The sequence below is a fragment of the Zalophus californianus genome, chromosome 13 (assembly GCF_009762305.2).
Source record: "Zalophus californianus isolate mZalCal1 chromosome 13, mZalCal1.pri.v2, whole genome shotgun sequence".
NCBI classification, from domain to species: Eukaryota; Metazoa; Chordata; class Mammalia; order Carnivora; family Otariidae; genus Zalophus; species Zalophus californianus.
In genome coordinates, this window is record NC_045607.1 from 50,579,623 (window position 1) to 50,600,822 (window position 21,200).

Below are 21,200 nucleotides of genomic sequence, written 5' to 3' on the forward strand. Positions count from 1 at the left end.
AGATAAAGAAAAGGAAGTTCTGAAAAGTTAAACCATCTGCCAAGGCCAAGGAGCGAGTAAATTGTATGAACTGATATCTCAGATTTTACACTCCCATGCCCATGCTTTTAAGGCTGGGATGAATGACTGGGATCAGCCACTTACACTTTAGGGTGAATTAGCTTAGGTAGCTTTGCTTTCCTAATTCTCAGTTGAGTTGAACTGAATAAATGGGAGGTGGGTGGGAGAAAAAGGGTTAAAAGACTTGGGGCCCTGCACAAGTGGTAGAGAAGGGTCATCTGGAATTTGGGTAGATAATTAGAATTAAGTCTGGTGGGAAAGAAAAGAGGTACTAGGAAAGAGAGGGGACAGTGCCATAGAAAAGGGCTGCATTGGGGAAAGAGACACGCATATAAGAGACATATGTATAAGAGAGGAATGGTGTTGGTCGTTTACAACATGAACAGGCCATGAGCTAAGTAGAAACTAAGCTAGTGGTTGTTGGTAGTGGCAGAAGAAAGATGCAAGGCTCCAAGATAGCCACTTGGCTTCCAGATTCATAAGCCCAGGCTGCATCTCTCTGGACGACTTAGTATTTCTTTATATATATATATATAATTTTTTTTTTTTTTTTTTTAAGGAACTGAGTGCTTTGCCTAATGACACAGTCTGGATTTTAAGATATTCACTTTAGGTCTACTCTTTTAGCATGTTCCATTTCCTGTATATTAGCTTTGCCCTGAGAAGTGTGTGCTGTAATAAATTTTTCATTGTCCCTTAAGCACTAGCCAGTCTACTTCTATCCTTGGCAGCTGAGAGTGTGAGATGTAGGTTATCTGCTGGAGATAAAGAAGAGGCTGTTAACTTGTTTGTGATCTTCACTCGGTTATAACCTCCTATGGAACTAGAGGACTGGTTCTTTTCACTGTGGTAATTCCATGCCTAGAATAGGATAGGGGATGGATGGAGGGAGGGAGGCATGGTTAAAGGGATGGAGGGAGGCATGGTTAAAGGGATGGAGGGAGGCATGGAAGGTCAGAATGGATGATGTATAGACATCATTAATAGAGGCAAGGACTGAACCACAAACTCTTTAGCAATGACTTTGGGAATAAACATAGCTTGTTCCAAATCTGAACTTGCCACCAGCTAGTTACATGATCTCTCTAAAGACTCAGTTTCCTCAGGTGTAAAGTTAGGATAGGAATAGTAAGTCCTCATAAAACCATGGGGAAAATTAAACAAAATAATGTACGTAAAGTGATGAACACAGTGCCTGGTATATCGTAAGCTCACCCACATGGAAGCTGTTAGGGAAAGCCTACCTTTCTCAAAGATGGCCTGTGAAAGTTAGCAAGGATGTGGGGACAAGATGCCCTGTACCTTATCTGTACCCTGAGTTGGAATTTACTTCTTTCCTTCATTTTTTAAAAATTTTCTACCTTCTTCTCTTTCCTTCCTCTCCCACAAGTATTTGAGGAGACAACTGGTTAGGAATAACATTATTTATACAAGCTTCCTGACTCAAAGTCTTTTCTGACCATAAGGACACAGCTGCTCATTTCCAAGACTCACACCTCCCTTGCCCATGGGCTTGACTTTCTTTAATCATATCATATAGGATATTAACTTTTTAGGAATATTTGGACCCTATTTTTCCTGCTCCCACTTCATCATCCCATTACTGTTCTTAGAAAAAACACACCTTATCAGATTGGAATGTTCCAACATCTGCTACCTTTGGTAGGTGTGGTGGAATCCACGAGAACCAGCTTCTCTGCTTCTTGTTCCAGAGCCACCTAAGAAACCCGGCTTGAAGCTAGGTTCTACCTATACCCTCCCCTTTGCTCTGCTCCTACGCAAGCTGGTTAAGTTTAGGAATAAACTGTAACGACTATAAAATAGGAAAGCTTCTTATATTGTATGGTTTCTTGCACAGGGATCTAAGAGGGATGGAAGACTCCTATTTTTTTTTTTTTTTTTGAGTGTCTATTACATGAGGTAGGACCTGGCTGAGTGTTTTAAACATGTGATCATCTTTACAACCCCTGTTTGTGGTTTGGACAATGATCTTGGCTTTACAGTTAAGGACAAGCCAGACTTAGAGAGGTTAAAGTAGCCAGCCTAATGCCACAAAGCAAATGAGGAGGCCAACATCTGCCTGATCTCAAAACCTATGATTTCTCCCTTATTCCAGGCAGTCTTCCTCTTCCTGGTGGGGAATACTGAGTTTTGGCATCACCAAGTTTCCTTTTGGTTCTTATCCAGAAGTCAAGTTCCCTTGTTACCAAGACTCCTATTAGGAAAAATGTGGTGTCTGATTTAAAAAAAATCATGCTAAGAAGATCATGAGCTACCTCTTCCAGAGGTATGTATGCCACCAAAGCAAACCATGGCTTTGGTGTGTAATACCATTACTGATAGTTGGATAAGTGTCAGATTTGATGCAACCAGGGTAGAAGGCCCTTTTTGGCTCTTCGAATCACCTGAGGATCTATCTCTGGCCAGCCCGGAAGGCAGTTATGTCCACCCACTCAGGACCCAGGGTCAACAGCAAGGAGTTACAGAGAATACACCACATTCAGCTGTTCTAGAATGGAGCCTGTGGCCTGTGTCCATGTCTGTCTAGGCCTCAAGGATAGTCACTCTACCAGTGAAATAAAAAGCTCCATGAGAAAGCAATGAGCATCTGGTGGGTCTGGGAGCTCTGTTAATCCAATGACAATCATTCTAAGCTTCAATGTGTCACTAACACAAATACAGAAATTCCTTGAAACCCCAGTAAAGACAATTAGACAAAATGATGAAGAAAAAGACAGGTTTGAGGGAAGAACAATGATTCACCACAGGAAAGTTGGCTGGGCTCTGCTCTGTGACAGATTTTTCTGTGACCATGGCAGATAACCTAACTGCCTGACCTTGGGCTGGTGCCATGACAAGAATAATGTTTTCAGAAGGATGAACTGTTTCTCAACTGTATTCCCCAAGTTATTGGGCACAATTTAGGGCATTCTCTTTTTCAGTCCTTCATTTTTATGTTGCTTAAATATCTCTTTTTCTCTATCTCTTTCTTAAGTCTTATTCCCACTTCTTTTTTTCCAAGTTTAAGGAACCTAGTAACATAGCAGATTTCTAACACTAAAGTCACAGAAAGGCTCTCCATCTCAAATTGCACATGAGGTCTTTGTTCAGTTTCCAAAGAAGGCATCGGGTACACTTAGGTAGCAATAATTCTCATTTCAAGTGTTGGCCAAACTATTGCTTGCCCTTAAATTATTACTTCAGACTTTAGAAACACTGGTTTATAAGAAAAGGCAAAAAAAAAAAAAAAAAAAAGTGAAAAAGATTTACTTTGGGAGTCTCCACTCTACTGCTGTTGGTTGATTTGTAAGCTGGAAGGGTTGTGAACTGTAAAACTCCAAAGTTTCATCACCATATCTACGACAAGGAGCTATCAGGTGGTGATATTTCCATCCTCATGGACTAACATGCAGAGGGATTGATGACTGGTTCAGATACATCGGCTCTTGGAGCAGAGAAGAATGTGGGAGGATGTTTAGTTTAATGACTATCTTTAGAAGGGCAACACTTAAAAGTAGCCATGATAAGAAATATGCAATGGCTTCTTCAGGACCATTCCCCAAACTCGGCTTCAGGGAACAAAGTGGGTGTTTTCGTCACTGTATCCTCAGCACAATGCCCAGTGCAAAATAGGCATTCAATAAATTTGTTTAATGGAGGTTGAATGAAGAGAAATTCTAGTTATCTTAAAGGGCACTATAAAATTCTAAACCGAAGGATGCAGAATATTTTCTTTTCTTTTACACATGGACAAGTACCACTGAAATATTTTTAAAATGTTCCTCATTTCAGTGTTCCACCATCCTTGCTGCCTGAGTGTGCTTGCCTACATTTTTCTTACAGAAATCTAAGTCTTGTTCCCTATAGACTTTTCATGGCTCCTTAATTTATAGTTAAGGCCAGTTCCTTTTTTTTTGACTAACAGAGATGCTTTATTTCAAACTTAAATTTGACTCAAGGTATTTTCCTAATAGAATTAACTTTTTGTTCTTGGGAAGCTTCAGTTCTGTGGATAATTATCATTACCTTCAAAGGATCACACAATGGGAGAGCTGAAAGGACCTTCCCCTCATTTCCTTCTTCATGATACCCTTGCCTGGGGCTCTATCCTCCTGCCAGGTGGACAGGCTGAGTCCACACCACACTGGGCTGATTGTGGGAGCACAGAAAATGCTAACATACCCCAGGCAAGAGGACATTATTACTCTCAGGGAAAATGTGACGGTGTGGATCACATATAGCACACTATTTGTGACTCTATAGGAGACAAAGTGCAGGTGCCGATCATAAAATACAAGCTAGCCACCGTTAGCACTTCCGTTCTGTTGGGTGAGCAGCCAGTGATCTTTCTCCAAGCACATCGGACTATTCTGCTCTCCCTGTGTAACTCCCTTCAATGGCTCTCCTCTACCTCTAGGACATAAAGTCCAAACAATTTAACCTAGCCTATCGGGCTATCCTGGATCTGGCCCCTGTCTACCCTCCAATACCAGCTTCCACCCTTGCCTCTCCTTCCTGTTCACGCCTTCCTTCAGCCTGCAACATTTCTCTTCTCTCTTCTTCATCTTAGGCAACTCCTACTTATACCTCACCATTCAACACAGGCATCACCTCCTCCAGGAAGCCTTCCCTTGGCCTCATCCTCCCACAGAATCCTGTGCTTGCCTCATTCACAGCCGTTACTGTTTTGCAATCTTCCTCCTCCACTAACCGGTCACAGATTTTGTCTTCTAGTCATCTCTGAGGGCCAAATACAAGCAGAATGTTGGACCTGGAGATGCCTAGTGCACTTTCATTTTTTACTAAATTGAGATAAAAACATTTTCTGCCCCCCCCCCTTTTTTTGGTGAAGTTTAACTTCAATCAATGGTCTGTATAAGGACTTTCCCAGAGTCCAGGCAGAACTATGTGGTCTGAGGGGCCGACCAATTAGAGAGATGTTAAGAAACCAGGAAAGCTTCCTTTTCAGGACTTAATTGAAAGGATTTTCCTAAAGCTGATGTTTCTATCTTTTTAGAATGAGTCATTTGTGCTTTCAGGTGACATGACGGGATGGTAGATGCGATCCCAGATTCATGCAATGACTAAATCTATGCACGCAAAACAATTTCTAATACCATCAAAGCTCATTTCACGGAAGTTGGAGGTTGATATAACAGGTGATGTGTAACCATGGAGAGGGCTCTCTTCATAAATGGAGACTGAAGCCCTGAGGCGAATATCCATGTGACGTTTATCCTTGTTGATGTCAAAATGCTGCTGGGAATGATTCTGATCAGTGGGCCAACACATTCCTGGGAAGAGAAATAACCGAGGCTGCCATTGGGCCAATCGGGTCCAATAGTTAAGAAACAGGTCTTGGCAGGTTCCTCTGCTGTAACTTGTCCATCAGTGGAAGAAAAGAGAGAGACGGTGTAATTATGCATCTGGAGTTATCAAGGAGGATGACGACAGTAATAGCATTAACTCTCCAAAGGCGCCTGAATATGGCCTCCAAATCTGGACTCAATTTCTATGGACGCCAGTGAGCTTTGGTGTGCTTTTGCTTTAAGTGCTTACAAGTTGGTATGGACAGAGCCAAAAGGCAGCATATGGAAACTTTGGGAACACAGCAGAAGATAAACCAATATTTGGAGAGCATGTTGAAACAGTAACCCTTAAAACAAGCTGTCAAAGGGGAAGGTGCCTGCAAAACTTTGAAAGCTCCATCAAATAAATTAAAGCATGGTTGTGTAAAAAGGCAACACCTTCTGCTCTAGCCATTTTCGGCCAATATAAAAGAAAATTAGAAATTGGAAATCATTTGCTGCTAGTACGCATGGATTTTGTTAGTGTATAATAAAATAGGCATTCTGAAGTTTGCTTTTAAAGAGGAGACTCTGTGACCTTTAAGACGTTTTTCTTAACTCTCTCGTCTCAAACAGGGATTCTCAAACTTCTTTTACAGTTCTTGTTGGTTTGAGGAGCCATGCTAGGTCTGAGAAGAGAGACTGGGGTTGGGGCGAGGGGCAAAACCCAAGTCCTGTTCCTGGAATTATGGCCTTTCTTCCCCCTCCCCTTAACTGTTTATCTATTCTGCACCACTCAGCTGTTCTCTGTTGCACAGAAATAAAAGTTTAGTTTAAAAAGTATGTTAGAACAAAGCTGCAGAAATTGCCTGGAATTTCCTTCATTTTCAGCCATCTGGCTTTCATTGCTTACTTCTTTCCCCTCCTCCACATACGTTTACCAAATCTTTTCAACACACACTGGCCAAGCTATCAAATGCTTATAATTAATAACAGTCATGCTCTTTTTTTTTTTTTAAAGGTAGTGCTTTTTGGCTTTCCTTGGGCTGTTCGTGTCATTGCTAATATAAACCAGGGAGATGGTCAGTAAAACTTAATTATTAAGACTTAGTTGAATAAGTGAGAAAATCTAATCAAATTTAAGTCCTGAATACAAAAAATGATGTTTTATTTCAAACTAAAAGTATTTCTTGCCAAGAAACGAAAGAGAAGAAAAAGAATTTTTCTGAGTTCCCACTATGATCCTATCTTAGAGATGAAGAACCTGAGGATCCAAAAAGGTACATAAGCTCTTAAAGGTCATGTAGCTAAACCTAACACAGCAGTATCTGAATACAGGTTGGAATCTATCCGCTGGGTTTTATTTTGGTGGTCTCAGGGATGGGAAAGATTTTTAGGACATATTATTAAGTGAAAAATCAAATTGCCAAGTCATATGTATATTTATAATATGATCTGAAGGGAAGAAAATCGCATGTATTTGTTCATGTTCATATATGTATATATATTCATAGAAAAGGGTCTGAAAAGGTATGTACCAAATCACTAACATGGTTATCTCTGGGAAGAAGAAGGTTCTGGAACTGTAGAGCATGGTGGTGAAAAGGCAACATATGTCTTTCTTCCTTGATTACTTCTGCTATGCTTGACTTTTAAAGAATGAGAACATTCATGTATAACAACTTGCATCATTATAATACTCAGAAAGCTTTCTTATTGGGAAAGGGAGGCCAACCTGTCTCCTAATGACTGATTTTAGTTCCTTTTTGGACATTTTCCCCTTAAACTGGTCTAACCCACCCAGGAAGGTGAGCAGGGTAGAGGGGCTTCTAGACACAAATTACGCAGATGGTGGTAAAGGTAACTAAAATAATTTTTCTTCCCTGTAATTATAGCCTCTTGCTATCAACGTTGATGCAATATTCTCATTGTCGGCTCATGAATAAAAATGGTCCTAATTTCTTCTCACCAACTTTAGGCAAGATTGTTAAGGGAGATATACAAACTCCTCCCTGGGTAGTGCTAACAAGTCACTCAACCTCCATTACAGCTTGCCCTCTTACTCTTATTTTGGGGAGACTTTGCTATCCGTGGCTGCTAACATAAAGGATTACTTTTCCTAAGTCTATTTATGTTTTGAATTGGTATTTAAAGCCTCACAGTTACAGAAGGGACTCTAATAACAGCTCTTTCAGCATCGTCAGGTGGGTGGAAGAGAGGGGACAGATGGATGGACAGCAGAGAGCACTGGCATCGTCCCAGCTATCATTAATACTCGGATCTAAATATTACGCCTTATAAGTTTGGTCCTGTCCGTTATGCCCATGTATTCAATAAACACTTAATAAGCCCCTGCCTTGTGTCAAACATTATGCCAGGTGCTAGCTCTACAGAGAGGAGGATTTGGACATAGAGCTGATAGTGAGGACTTTAAAAGATAGTCCTCAGCAATAGGTAACTACTATTTTTTGCAAAACGCCCTAGAAATGGAGGCAGACCATGCTCATGCGCGCACGTGCACGCGCACACACATTGAAACAATCAGAATACCTCCAGCTTGAAAATACCCTTGTTGCTGTGGATAGCTGGGTGGGAGACTGTACCTGTCTAAACCCGGAGAAAGTTGGACACGTGCTTCTCATACCAGCCCTGCCATCCACACAGAGTAAATCAGGAGAAGGTACATTTAATCTCAGAAAGACAGCCCAGATGGGACATGCCCTCTGGGCCTATGGCATTCTTCGTGTGATCGGACAACCCTGACCACACATGAGAGAAAACATGGCTCCCTGACAACTGCCTGGGAAAGCTACTGCTCTTAACCAGCGGCCACCTCTCAGAGACGTATACCCAGTTACCAAGACTAGAAACATCATTTCTGTTTGTTCCGAGAAAATGCTCTGGTGTTTCGAACACGTGGACATCAGCACAGACCAAAAGCCCATCAGAGGACTCCCTAAAATGTGCAGGGAACAGTCATCCATGCACAATAAGAATTGTGAATTTGAGGCACCTGGGTGGCTCAGTCGTTAAGTGTCTGCCTTCGGCTCAGGACATGATCTCAGGGTCCTGGGATCGAGCCCCGCATCGGGCTCCCTGCTCGGCGGGAAGCCTGCTTCTCCCTCTCCCACCCCACCCCCCTGCTTGTGTTCCCTCTCTCGCTGTCTCTCTCTCTCTGTCAAATAAATAAATAAAATCTTAAAAAAAAAAGAATTGTGAATTAAAGATTTAAATTACTCGCCACCTTCTAGAAGGTGCTTGGGAAAACCACCGTCTCTTATGTCCCTACCAAACCCATTTTCTCTTCCGTGTACATCTTACACCTACTTTCCGAATGAGTGATGGTTGTCCCCCGACATCATACTGAAATATCTCACAGGAGATGCACCTCCATATGTCTCTCGCTTTTAAGAAGAAAATGTGACTTTGGCTCTTTAACACCAGATGAAGAGAATGAGTCATCCCAGGCCACTGTACGTTGGCCCTCTCTGTTGTTTTAATTAGCATCCGTCTACCAGCACTCAGCTGTGGATGGTTGGCTCAAGAAACCCCGGCTGTGCCCTGTAAGAGAGGTCTTGCCTGTCAGTCTGGCGCTTGGCTGGTGGGAGATCAAAGCACCGAGTTTATCTGGAGCAAATGCAGTAAGTTAAGCCTAACAAGAGTCCTTGTCTGGGAGTCAATATAAAGGTGGTAGAGTAAATTAAGCTCATCTAATTTAACCGCGCTGAGTACTTTGAGGATGGGAAGTAACACCTTGTGTCCTATTCCTTCTGCTGCCCGGGAAGGATTGGATTTAGTGGCTGCAAATCCGACAAGATCTTCAGCTGGTCCCGGGTGCTGACTCCTCAGCCCATCACAGCATTTGGATGTCATTACAACCCCGGGATGTGGTTAGACACTTAGGCTTGGTTTTAAAATCACGGTAAACAAGCGGAACAGAAATGACATCAATTATCAGCCCACAGCAGTAGCTGTCCAGTGCATCTGCCTATAGACTAACAAAGAGTCATGAGATATTTGAGCAGGATGTGGTGACCTCAGATACGGCCTGGTCGTTTTGCAGATGTGGAAACAGAAAGGGCAGCCATCTTGCCCAATGCCACACAACTGGTGGGTAACAAAGCTCGGAGGAGAACCGCTGGACCTCCTAGCCAAGGCCCTTACAGGCTGTCCGTGCCAAAACTACTCCGCTTTTTCTGATTCGGGGAGAAAGAATGTAGTCAAACCGAAGGGGTTAGTATCCCTTGCCTGGGCAGTTAGGGTTGCCCAACTGGAGAACGGTGAGGTTAGGTTGGAGATGTGGGACCAGGTCAAACAGGGATAGGAAAGAGGCTTCTTGGGATTCTATGCACTGGATCTAGTTTTTTCTGGGTCTAGCCCTTGACTCTATTCTACTGGCCGCTGTTCTCCGGGTGGAGTGCTTCTCCAAGCAGTGGCTGGCTGCTTTTCTGGATGTTATGGAGATGGCCCCGGTGGTTCTCCTCCCTTCTGCATCAGAAAGGGGATGCCAGGCCCACCATTCAGATCAATCTATGGGACATCTCTGTGACCAGCAGAAATGCCCTGATCTGGCCCATAGTCTGTACCCTTTAAGTTCCAAAAAAAAGGGTATTTTGCTGACTGAGAAATAAGACACGCCGCATCTGCAAATTATTGTCAGTTCCAGAGGCAACACATTGCTTCTTCCATGTTACTTTGCAGAAAGAGAAGAACTATCGTTCAAAAACAGCATTCCTTTTCGTATCTAGGATATGACCTTATCTTATAACAGTCTTCATCCCATCCGCAGACTTGAAAGTCTGGCTCTGGTTCTTGAAGCATCTCCCTTTGAAACCAGAATCATCGATAAGATGGTTTAGCTTCCATAGAGATTTGTTCCAAAGAAGTCTCTGCAGGCAAGTCTCTCAAGACACCATAAAATCGTGTGGACTAAAGCAGTGATTGGACTGATTACCTAAGACTCAAGGTTGGGTAAAAATGAGACCTAGGCAGGACTGAACAATGAAATGCTCTAATTGATTTTATGCATGTGGAATGACACATACACTGCAGAGCATGCTATAATGAATCTGCATGCTGTGTGCATACAGATTTCACACTGGATCCATTATACCACCCAGTCACTCCAGTTTCTTATGCCCTGCAACCCATGAGCCAATCCATTACTATGGTGTGAGGGCTTGGGACCCTGGCTAAAAGTGGCAGAGACCCTGAAGCCTGTGGTTACTTCCCTTCAGGAGGCAGCAGCAGTGAGGCACGTGCACATTCCGGTCATGCCACGGGGCTCATTTCAGTGCACAGAGCCTTCTGGACCCTGAGCATGACCATTGGGCTGGAATTCCAAAGCCCTGGTTTCAATTAAATTTAAGTGGATTTGACTAAAAGTTTGAACTGATGCTAATTGGTTTTCAAAACACTGGGTTTTGAACAATAAGCATTCTGGTCTTGCCCACAGACAGAGGCACCCCACTCTGAACATACTCCTGGGTAGCAGGGCAGGCACGGCGCCCCTTACCTGGCCGGGCAGGGATCCAAACTGCAGGACTTGAGGAGCCGTGGCGGCCGGCGGCTGGTCACACACAGGTTCTCATCAGCAGGCTCCCGTGTCTGTTTGTTCAGGCAGCTCACCACAGCCTCCTGGACACCTGCGTACAAATCACACTGTCAGGCCAGAGTGGGCGTGTGTGGGGTGATGAAGTGTAGACAAGGCAGCTGGTGGGAGGCCTCTGTGATTGGTAGGGCTCTTGCTGCATGTCAGAGATTGCAGCGTGAAGCCCGGGGCTGCCCATCTTGTCAGGCATCGCTCCATCAGGGAGAAAGTACTCGTGAGCTAGTGCCTCTGTAAAGGTGCCCCTGGAGAAGGGCAACTTCCCTCATGGGAGAGCTTGCACCAGTACTGATGAAACGCTTTAAGAAAATGCCACCAAAGTTACAGAGCTGCCAAAGCTGAGATGTGATAATTTAATGCAGGAGGAGAGCAGGGTGACCAAAAAAAAAAAAAAAAAAAGAAGAAAAATGTCCCCGAGATCTTTACATGTTATGTTTTAATCAACAGGTGATTGTTGTATTTGGAAGGGAGGCCAAGAGCTATGTTTTAATACCCAATATCTTGTAAACTGCTGTTCTATTGGGGCCTCGCAATGGGGACGCCAATCTTTGTTGGTTTCCTTTTGATTCTAGTTCATTTCTTTAGTGACCTGGGCAGCTTTGGAAGTCGGAACAAAGGAAGAGAACAAGGTGTACAATGACTGTATCCATGAAACATAATGGTTTCTACATCCATGGGAAACAATGCTCCCCCTGACACTTGGCATGTCTCCGATATAGAGCTAGGAAAACAGGAGTTTGAGCAGTGACAGGATTACTGGCAAGTCTTTCCGGGTGGTGTGCAGGACCCCTTATGGAAACTTTAATGGAGCAAGGAAACATTTAGCTGGGTATAGTAATGACCGGACATTTCATTCTGGTGCCCACAGTCATAGGGAGAGTCAAAATCCATGGGTACGTTATGAGCCAGGCGCCAATGCTGAAAGCATGACACGCACCATGCAATTCTCTCAACAGCTCCATGAGGTAAGCACTATTTTTATACCATTTTACAGAGAAGGAAACTGAGGCTTAGAAAGGTGGAGGTCATGTAGTTGATACATGGTGAGGCAGTGCCTCAGCACTGAAGCTTTTAATGGCGGCACTCACATTTAAAAATACTAGGAGGCTGCTTATATTTGCTGGAGATCTTTGGGAATAACCTAGAAATTTGTCTGGGATCATTTCAGCAAAGTCAGTATAAGGAAGAGGCGAGACAGGACATTCTTGATATTCCGCTTTCAGTCACACATAGCTGTGTATATAAAGATATGTGCATCTAAATATATCTATCTGGAACTAAATATTTGTATGTGGTTTTGGCAAAGTATGTGACAACACACATAATTAGTTCAAAAATAAATATACATTCTCTTGTTCTTATTTCTGTCTTGGTTTAACAATTAGTACCTAATATAGTACAACTGCCCCACTCTGAGCCCTGCTGCTTCCCTACTCCCATCTACTCCATGTTTGTCCAAGGAGTTATCACTTTGTAAAGTGATGTGACACTGACTGAGGTCACTAAGCAAGACCACCATTTCAAAAGTGACATTTTAAAGATTTATTCATGAGAGACAGAGAGAGAGGCAGAGGCAGAGAGAGAAGCAGGCTCCCTGTGGAGCAGGGAGCCCAAGTGGGGACTCGATCCCAGGACCCTCAGCCGAAGGCAGACGCTTCACCGACTGAGCCACCCAGGCAACCTAAAAAGTGACATTTTAAAGCCAGGATCTCAATCACCTTTATTTCTTCCCAGAAGTCTGATGAATCAAACATTTAAAAAAAAAAATCAGTCACAGTATTTACCTTGAGGCCATGGATGTAAATTTTCTTTTTTCTAACCTTTTTATGAGCTTCGAAATTTAAATATATCATGGCCAGTTCAAGGTGGAACATTTGCGATTTATACTAGACATTCAAGCTACCCCGCTGTATTCTGTAATGCTGGCGACAGGGTGTTTCTCTCTTGGTTGCAGCTGGGATGAGCCATTTGAAATTTATGGTATGATGATATAGGAAAACATTTCACAAGAAATTGTTGAAATCATCATTGACACTTCCCTCTGGAATAGTCTGGCATTATTAAGGTAATGACGACAAAGTGCTGGATGAAGCGAACTCTTCCATACAGAATCTAGAGCTGTGGTTATATTAGAAATTAAGTTTTCGATTCATTTGCCTACCTGGTAATATTCAAGAGATTGTAAATGTCGCTCTAAAATAAAGTATATATCTATATTTTTTTTTTCAGCTACTGAACACTTTATGAAATTGAGTTGACGACGTCAGCAGGAAGTGATCATAGGTCTTGTTACCTGCCCTACTTGAAAGTGCTTCAGGTGTGGGCATGTGTGAAGGAGGTGCTCTGTCTCTACTTTGTGAATCCCTTGTTCATAGAACTTAGGTCCTTCTAAGACTGCAAGGAACAAGTGTTGCAAGGGCTAAAGTTTCTAGAAGGATGTCAGTATAGTCCTCTCTTAGATACGTGGGACACAAATTTATATTACCCCAAACCAATAAATCCTAGCTCAAGAGAAAAATCACCTCCGAGGTGGTTAAGTGCCAAGATTAAGCAGCATTCCAGAGTTACTAAATTCGACTCTAAGATATTAATACTAGGCCTCTGACATCGTGTTAAATGGCCATTGCCATAGGGGCCAGTTGCCTAGGCATTCTTAGGTGGGGTCTGGGATGCTGAGGGAAACTCAGGACAGAGCTCTGTCATAATTAAGGAGTATCTGGGACCAGCCCTGTGGTCAACACACAATACATTTTTGGGGCATGATGAACAAAATGCCTCAAGGGCAGGGCATTCTAAGCATAGTGCTGTTTAGGCCAGGGGAGGTGGAAGAGGGATGCCTGGGGGAAGGCGCGTGGAGGGAGGGAGCTGGGGAGTGTGGGAGTATGGGAAGTTGCAGGAATTTCACAGGCATGTGAGGCCCTCACCTGTGAGGTCACAGCATACTTGGCCCAGCAGAGTGGGGCCAGGATGTGAGAAGTTAGCTCATCCAGTGTGTGCCCTTTCCAAGAAGGCTAGTATATGCACTGAGAAGGACATTTTAAAACAACACAGAACACGTTTAAGTACAGTACTTCACAATTTTGAGTTTTCCTTTCTTTTTTTTTAATGATTTTTTTAAATTTATTTATTTGACAGAGCACAAGCAGGGGGAGCAGCAGAAGGAGAAGGAGAAGCAAGCTCTCCACTGAGCAGGGAGCCCGGTGTGGGGCTCGATCCCAGGACCCTGGGATCATGATCTGAGCTGAAGGCAGATGCTTAACCGAATGAGCCACCCAGGTGCCCCAAGTTTTCCTTTCTTGACAGAAGCAAAGGAGAGAGGACTCATAAGGAAGGGGAGTGGCAGGTAAAGACTTCCCCTTTCATTCTTGCCAAAGTAAATTTCAAGTTTTCCCTCAGGTCTATTTTAATGTTGATTTTACCATCTAGGAGTTCAACATAATAAAGCTGTTCAGGTTCAAAGCCACTCTCCTTGACCACACCTATTTGCTCACATACGGGAAATTCAAATATAACAAGGAGATGATAGTGGGATGTGGGACACATATCTGAGCAGGTTAGGCTCAATCTTCGAGAAAATGGGATTTTCAGTGTTTATATCTGCCAGAATAGCATAATTGTTACATGATATTTGATGACAGCTTGGGGAAACATAGCCACCAACTGTAGCCTAAATTACTAACTAGTTCCTTCTGGTTGCTACCTCTGCTAGGTGAAAGGTTACTTCTGTGTCTATCCAGTTTCTGCTCTTGAGATAGGGAAGACAATGAAATTAGCCCGACCAGCCTTACGACCCAAAATTGATTTAAAATCTGTTAATCCTACATGTTTTTGGTTGATTTCAGCAAGAATGATTAAAAATATATATAACAGTGTGGGTTATATTTTGGTGAAAAGATCAAAGTTGATAATACAATGTTACTGCCAAACACTGACTTCAAAACGTACATGTCCCATAGAGCAAAATGATTTTTTTAGTGCATATGGGCATCATATGGACCATATAACCCAAGCATATTTTCACCACTTTGGAATTTTCAACTCTAACATTTTAGGTGTAAATATATTACCTTGGCACAGTTACCTAAGTGTAGGTAAGTGTGCACAGTTGTTGACAGTTAAAGACATAAGACATTTCAATAACTTTACCCTGCCTTGGATGTAAAGGATGTACAATTTATGTTATACAAAGACAGTCAGTTCCTACAGGCAGAGATCAATTGTATATCAAACATCCAAATCTTATTTCCCAATCAGTTATCTTCTAAAAACATTTGAAATTAAAAACATTCCACAGGCTCTCTACACTTTGAGTTTTATACCCCTGGTTGATCAGCAGAATGGTTAGACTCTTTAAAGATAAAGGTATCTGGTTATTGATTATTCCATGACTGTGTCCAGTTTTTCCATCTGCTCAGTTCCAGGCTTGACTTGTAACTGAGAATCATAAGTGAGAGACCACAAGCTTCCCCCCCACCCCCGCAAAGCACATGCATTTTAGACTAGAGATAATGATCATTCCATTCAGGTGATCATGGAAATTGGGGATAAACCCACACCACCTGAACTCTTGAGTCACTCGTTATATTGGAAAAGAGGCCACTGTCGCAATTGGCTGTGGTCTTTCCACTGGATTTCTCAGCTCCTGCCTAGGCTCAGAGATCACCGAAGCTTATTTAACACTTCTTCCCTCGTCAGTATGGAAGAAAAGATCTCCTCAGTGTGTGTGGAGCACCCCTTTAGAACAGAGATTAGCCGAGTTCTAGGAAACTCTTCCAGAATCAGACGGAAAATTTTCAGTTTTAAAAAAAATAACAGGGCTCTCCATTAAAACACTTAAGAATGTCACGGTTTGAAACTGGAAGATGCAGAAACAAACAAGAACCTCAAGGTCAAAACTATTAAATGCTCGCTAAAAGATCTGATGGAGAAAATGGATTCTTTGCTCCTATGTACTTGTTCCCCTTTTCATTCCTTTTCCCAGCTGCATGTGAACATTTTGGGCACATGTACTCGTACATTCTCAATAATGACCAAAGACGCCTTTTTAATAGAGTTTCCAAAATGTCATGGTTTAGAAAAGAGTTTTGGAAAATAATTTTAATACTGGCTGAGAAACTTTGCTGGCAATGCAGAACCTTAATGTGCCAAAAGGGGTTTACTGATAGCCAGGGAGAGGGGGCTGGCAGGAAATTAGCCAGCATTTCCTCACCTATCAGAATCTCTCTTGGGAGCAGACGTGGGAGGCTGTGGCATTATGAATCGATGTATTTTCTATAGTGTGAGAGAGATCGTAATCTTGAAGAATTCATTGTTGACTCAAATGCCTTCCTCTCCCCCCCCTCCACAATCCCATTATAACACCTGAAGTAATGGCTGAATCTGTTGTTATCACTGTGGAATATCCCTAAAGAACCAGGTTAATACACATGGACACATTTAACATTAAGTAATATCCGTAAGGGGGGCAGGCGTCAGGAATTCTCTAATGCTTAGAGAAGTGTGATGTGCTGGAAAGACTCTAGATAGAGAAATAGATCAATAGCAAGCCTAATCCCAGCTGTCACGCACTAGCTGTGTGATTTCAAGTCACTCAGCTTCTCTGCATCTTCGTTTTCTCATCTGTAAAATGGCGGTGGGGTCAGACTTTAAAGTCCTTTCCGGTTCCAGGTAACCACGGTGTTAATTGCCCTTTCTATAGCCTTTGCCCTTTATGAAGAGCTATTGCTTCAGGAAATCAGCTGAGTAAATCAGGGGAACTCTAACCTATTCTGGGGAGGAGCAGAATGTTTTGTCCTCTTGGGCCTTGGTCCATACCACACGCGCCGAAGCAAGGACAGAGATCAACAAAACTGAATGTTGAGAGCCTTGCCAGGTCAGCGTCAACCGTGTTTCTCAGTCAGATACACTAGGATATATTGCAAAACATCAGGATGACAACTGAAAGTCCAAGCGTGAGCTGTGTTGGCCACTTGCAGCTGACAGTCTGAACGCTCCTCAAGCCCAGGGAGGGATACGTCTGTGTTTCATTCAGTATGCTTTACATTTAGAAGGGTTTCCTCCTGCCCTCCCCCTGCTTATCATTCCTGGACTAGAAGGCTGTCACGTGACATAGTCTCCTGCAGGGAGAGAGGATAAAGCAAAAGGACAAGAAGATGGTGGGGCTCTGGGCCAGAGTCCCCCTTCTTACCTCCTCCACATGACTCGGAGCACTTGGTGAAGCCCTCATATTCCCAGTCATACAGCTCGTCAAAATCCTGCAGGCCACCGAAGAGGCCATCTGTCTCTTCTGGGTTCAACGCAGGTACTTCCCCGTGGCATGGTCCTGCATAACAGGCACGCTGGGATGCTGGCTTGGGCCCTTCACACTCGTCGACAGGCAGGTCAGCCACGGACTGAGAGAAAGACAGGAGCACCTGGCACCTCACCATTCGCACCTGGGTCCCCACACCGCAGGTAACCGTGCAGGCCGACCAGGCTTCGGGGATGAACCTGCAGTCGGCAAGCAAACAAGAGGACAAGATGAGGAGCCCCAGGCACGAGACCGTGGGGGCTGCGGAGGGCAGCATCCCACCTGTTGCCACGGCCCCGCGCTGTCCCGGGATGTGCTCCGGGCTCTGCCACCCTGTCCTGCGATGGGTGCTTCAGTTTAGTTCATGAGCTCATTTGCCGTGGTTTCTGGGTTGGTTTTTGGTGTCATATGAACTCCCAGCTGGAAGCCACATTCCAGCTACAGACCACCTGCTTTCTCCCTGCCTTGCACCCACAGTGCTAGCTCTTCAGAGCAGGGAATCAGTGGTTTCTTCTCTCTCTCTCTCTCTCTCTCTCTCAATCCCAGCACTTGTGCCTTCTGCAAGACGCTGGTTATTCTTATAGCAGACTAATACTGATACTAAAAACTATCACAAAATAAGCCCTTGGAGATATTTAAGGAGGGTTTCTTTTTGGGGGGGGTCTGGCTCTCATATTCTGTAACTTTCTTTTGCTTTTCGGCTCAATGTGCTTCCCAAGATTTATTTATATATAGAAAGGGGTTCTTTTTTGTAAGGTTCCAAGAATGGAGTGAAGTCTTGTTCCTCACACATTCTTTGAATTAGTCTGGACTACAAGTCTTTTTATATCATAGAGAAAAGCCATGCTACAAATTTAAATCCACAGATGTGTCATAGGAAACGAGAGATTCTGCATTCGTACAAATTTGTTCGACAGCCCCCTCTCCCCCACCCCCTGAGACAGGCCGCACTAGTGAGAATTTGGTTTTTCTCTGAGTTTCTCTAGAATGTAGGACAATATCCAAATTCCAAAAAAAGACTTTCCCGCCCACTAATCAACAACGGCCATGACTGCAATGACCTTGAGAGGGACCTAGGGAAAAAAGCCCAGAGGGAACCACTAACATTTTCAAAAAGTTAGTATAATAATCTGGAAAAAGAACTTTGGAATAAGAAGTTTTTATTTTTCCATGATCCTACGGCTTTCTCATTTCTCAGAGAGAAGTGCTGTGGAGGCATGCAAACCTGGTCCCCTAACCTTGACTTTGGCAGAAAACGAAAGAACTGATAAGAAGATTATAGCATTAAATCCTAGCAAGTGCAAATGGTTCAGATCTAGTTTAGGGAAATAGAAATCCTAGCAGGAAACCAATCCAAGTTTTCAAATCGGAAGGATCATAACAAAGATGTTTCCTGGGCCTGAGCTGGGGCTGTGCATGGAGCTGGCCAGGAGAGCCAGACTCCCCAGACCCCCAACAGCTCATGCTGTCTGAGGCATGAAGAGCCATCCCCTAGGAGAGAATGAAGGTCACATACAACCCTGTCAGGAAGGTGGATAAGGGAGGAAGAGCCATCCAGAATTATTCCCAAGAAATTCTCATCACAATGTTACTTCCCTCTCTTGTCTTTAATGCTTGACCTATCTTCCGGCACCCAGAGAACATGCGGGGAGAACAGTACCCTAAAAAATTAAAACGTCTCCTCATTAAATAATGCTACCTGTAGGAGCTTTTTATAAATATAAAACCCAACTCTGCAATCAAACTAATTGTAACCTTATTTACACATTCACACAGATATATCTGTCTGGCTCCTGGAACAAGAATTTTGACAAATACACAAACACCAAGTGTTACAACCCAGGTGTAGACATTAAGGAAAATGCAAACTAAACAAATTTGTATGTAAGAAAAACCCAAAAGCAAATGAAAGGTCCGCCAACCTTGACAGTAGTGTGTGAATAACGTTTCTTATTTAATAATGTGGTGAATTTTATTTTCAAATAAAAAAATGGCAAGATCTCAAAAAGCACCGCACCCTATTAGCTTTTCCTATGCTGGAAGAATTATTGTTCTGTCACCTCTAACAGCCATCTTCAGAGACCATTACAAGACAACAAGGATCAGCTAGCTTTTTCTGTAAAGGGCCAGGTAGAAAATATTTTAGAGTTTGTGGGCCCTGTTTGTGGGTCTTTGTTGTTGCAACAATTCAACTCTGCCAACATGCTGTGAACACAGTCATAGACAATATGTAAGCAAATGGGTGTGGCTGTGTGCCAATAAACTTTATTTATAAAAACTAGAGGGAGGGTGGTAGTAGAAAGGTCTGAATTTGGCCTGTCGGCTGTAGTTTCCCAACTCCTGCTATAGGACCTTGAGTGGAGATACCAAACACACCAAGATTCATAAATGATCTTCAAACTCATTTCAAGCCTTAGTTCCCATCTTTTCCATATATATAAGTTTCTAAGAGTGGCAAGCAGTTAAATTGATGTATGTTTTATCTTCCAAAGTGAGGCCCAGATGAAATCTAGAATATAAATGATCCACAAACCAAACCCTCAGCTCTCCTTGCCTAGCATGTCAATCACTTTGCATTTGGTCTCATTCCAGGACCAGGAAGATATATCAAAAGCACCCAAAGTAGAAAGGGCACATTACTGGAGCCTCATGAACTCATTGCAGTGCTTGATCCTTGTTTATTTTGAAGCAGCATTTCAATGAAAAGAAATGTGTGTGTGTGTGGGCACACACGCGTGCATTTGTCTATTTTTTATTATCTGGACCTTTAGGGTTAATAGCAAAAACAATAAACATCAATTTTAGGTCTCCCAAGTGCGAGTCTTATCAAATGTCAAATAGCCTTTCTGGCTTATCTCCCAATCCACTATCCTTAGGTCTTCATCAAGTTCACACCAATTAAAAATGATTTGGCTTTTAAGTGGTGCTGTCTTTTGGCAGTCATCTTAATTTCTCTAGTGCATACACTGTATGATATAATATATTCTCTCTTGTTGAAGGCAGGAGATCATATTTCAAAAGAAAAATATCTATTAGAGCAAATGGCCAAGTGAATAATAACTGTTTTTCATACAAAACTTTCCCCCACATCCCTAGATCTCCCAACTCTGTGTTTACTATCTTGAGCTTTCTGGCCACAAGTGGGAAGAAGCAAGGTCAGTTAGAGGGCAGGCAACTGAGCTAGGATGTCTCAGTGTAAGGCTTAGGAGTCTCGGTTTGACCAGTACTTGCTGAGCTAGAATCCTTAAAGTGGGACCTTTAAAATGGAGTCAGTAGGGTGTTTTTTTTTTTTTTTTTTTTAGTCATTTTGATGTACAAATGTTTCAGTGAAAAGCTCTTACTATTGAAGTTTAATTTGGGTACTTTTAAAGTTCTTTTTGTTAGCAGCATTGTTGGGGGATGAATGCAGAATGACTGGATAAGTGAGTTCTTTCAGAGAAGGGCTCAAACTTCAGAGAAGACCGATAGCATTTCTGCATGTAGTCTTCCCATCCCCAGGAAATTAAAAAAGAAACCTGGCAAATAGATGACTTATGCTTCTGTCTGGTCTTCAATTTGCAAGCTTAATTGTTCATTTCATGAACAAAAAGCTTATCCTTTCATTGGAGTTATTACCATAGTCCCTTTTATGAAACAGAAAACAGTGATAATCAAATTCACTTGTAAAATCCCAACGTGGTTTAGTTTATATGTGGCTATTATGAAGTCAGAAGCACGGACCAAAATAATAAGAAGAATCGCTTTATTAATATAGTGCTAAACAGAAACCATTCACCCTTGGTTAATTAATCTCGTGTCACTGCAGATCTTAGCCAGAGTTTGGCTCCAGTTTTATGCACACATGGTCTATAACTAAGTTGTTTTTTGTTTTCTTTTAAGCAGGCTCCATGCCCAGTGTGGGGCTTGAACTCACAACCCCGAGATCAAGAGTCACGTGCTCTCCCAACTGAGCCAG

At 42.8% G+C, this 21,200-nt stretch overlaps 1 protein-coding gene across 1 annotated transcript in view; it reads right to left on the reverse strand.

Annotated features, from left to right (window-relative positions):
• ADAMTSL1 (ADAMTS like 1) overlaps positions 1–21,200 on the reverse strand; it is a 406,966-nt gene that overhangs the window by 183,139 nt on the left and 202,627 nt on the right. The window contains exons 14-15 of the mRNA XM_027616409.2: positions 17,144–17,445; positions 10,864–10,993 (exon numbers count right to left, since the gene is read on the reverse strand). Of these exons, the coding sequence (XP_027472210.1) occupies positions 10,864–10,993; positions 17,144–17,445 (432 nt within the window). The remainder of the gene's footprint in view (positions 1–10,863; positions 10,994–17,143; positions 17,446–21,200) is intronic.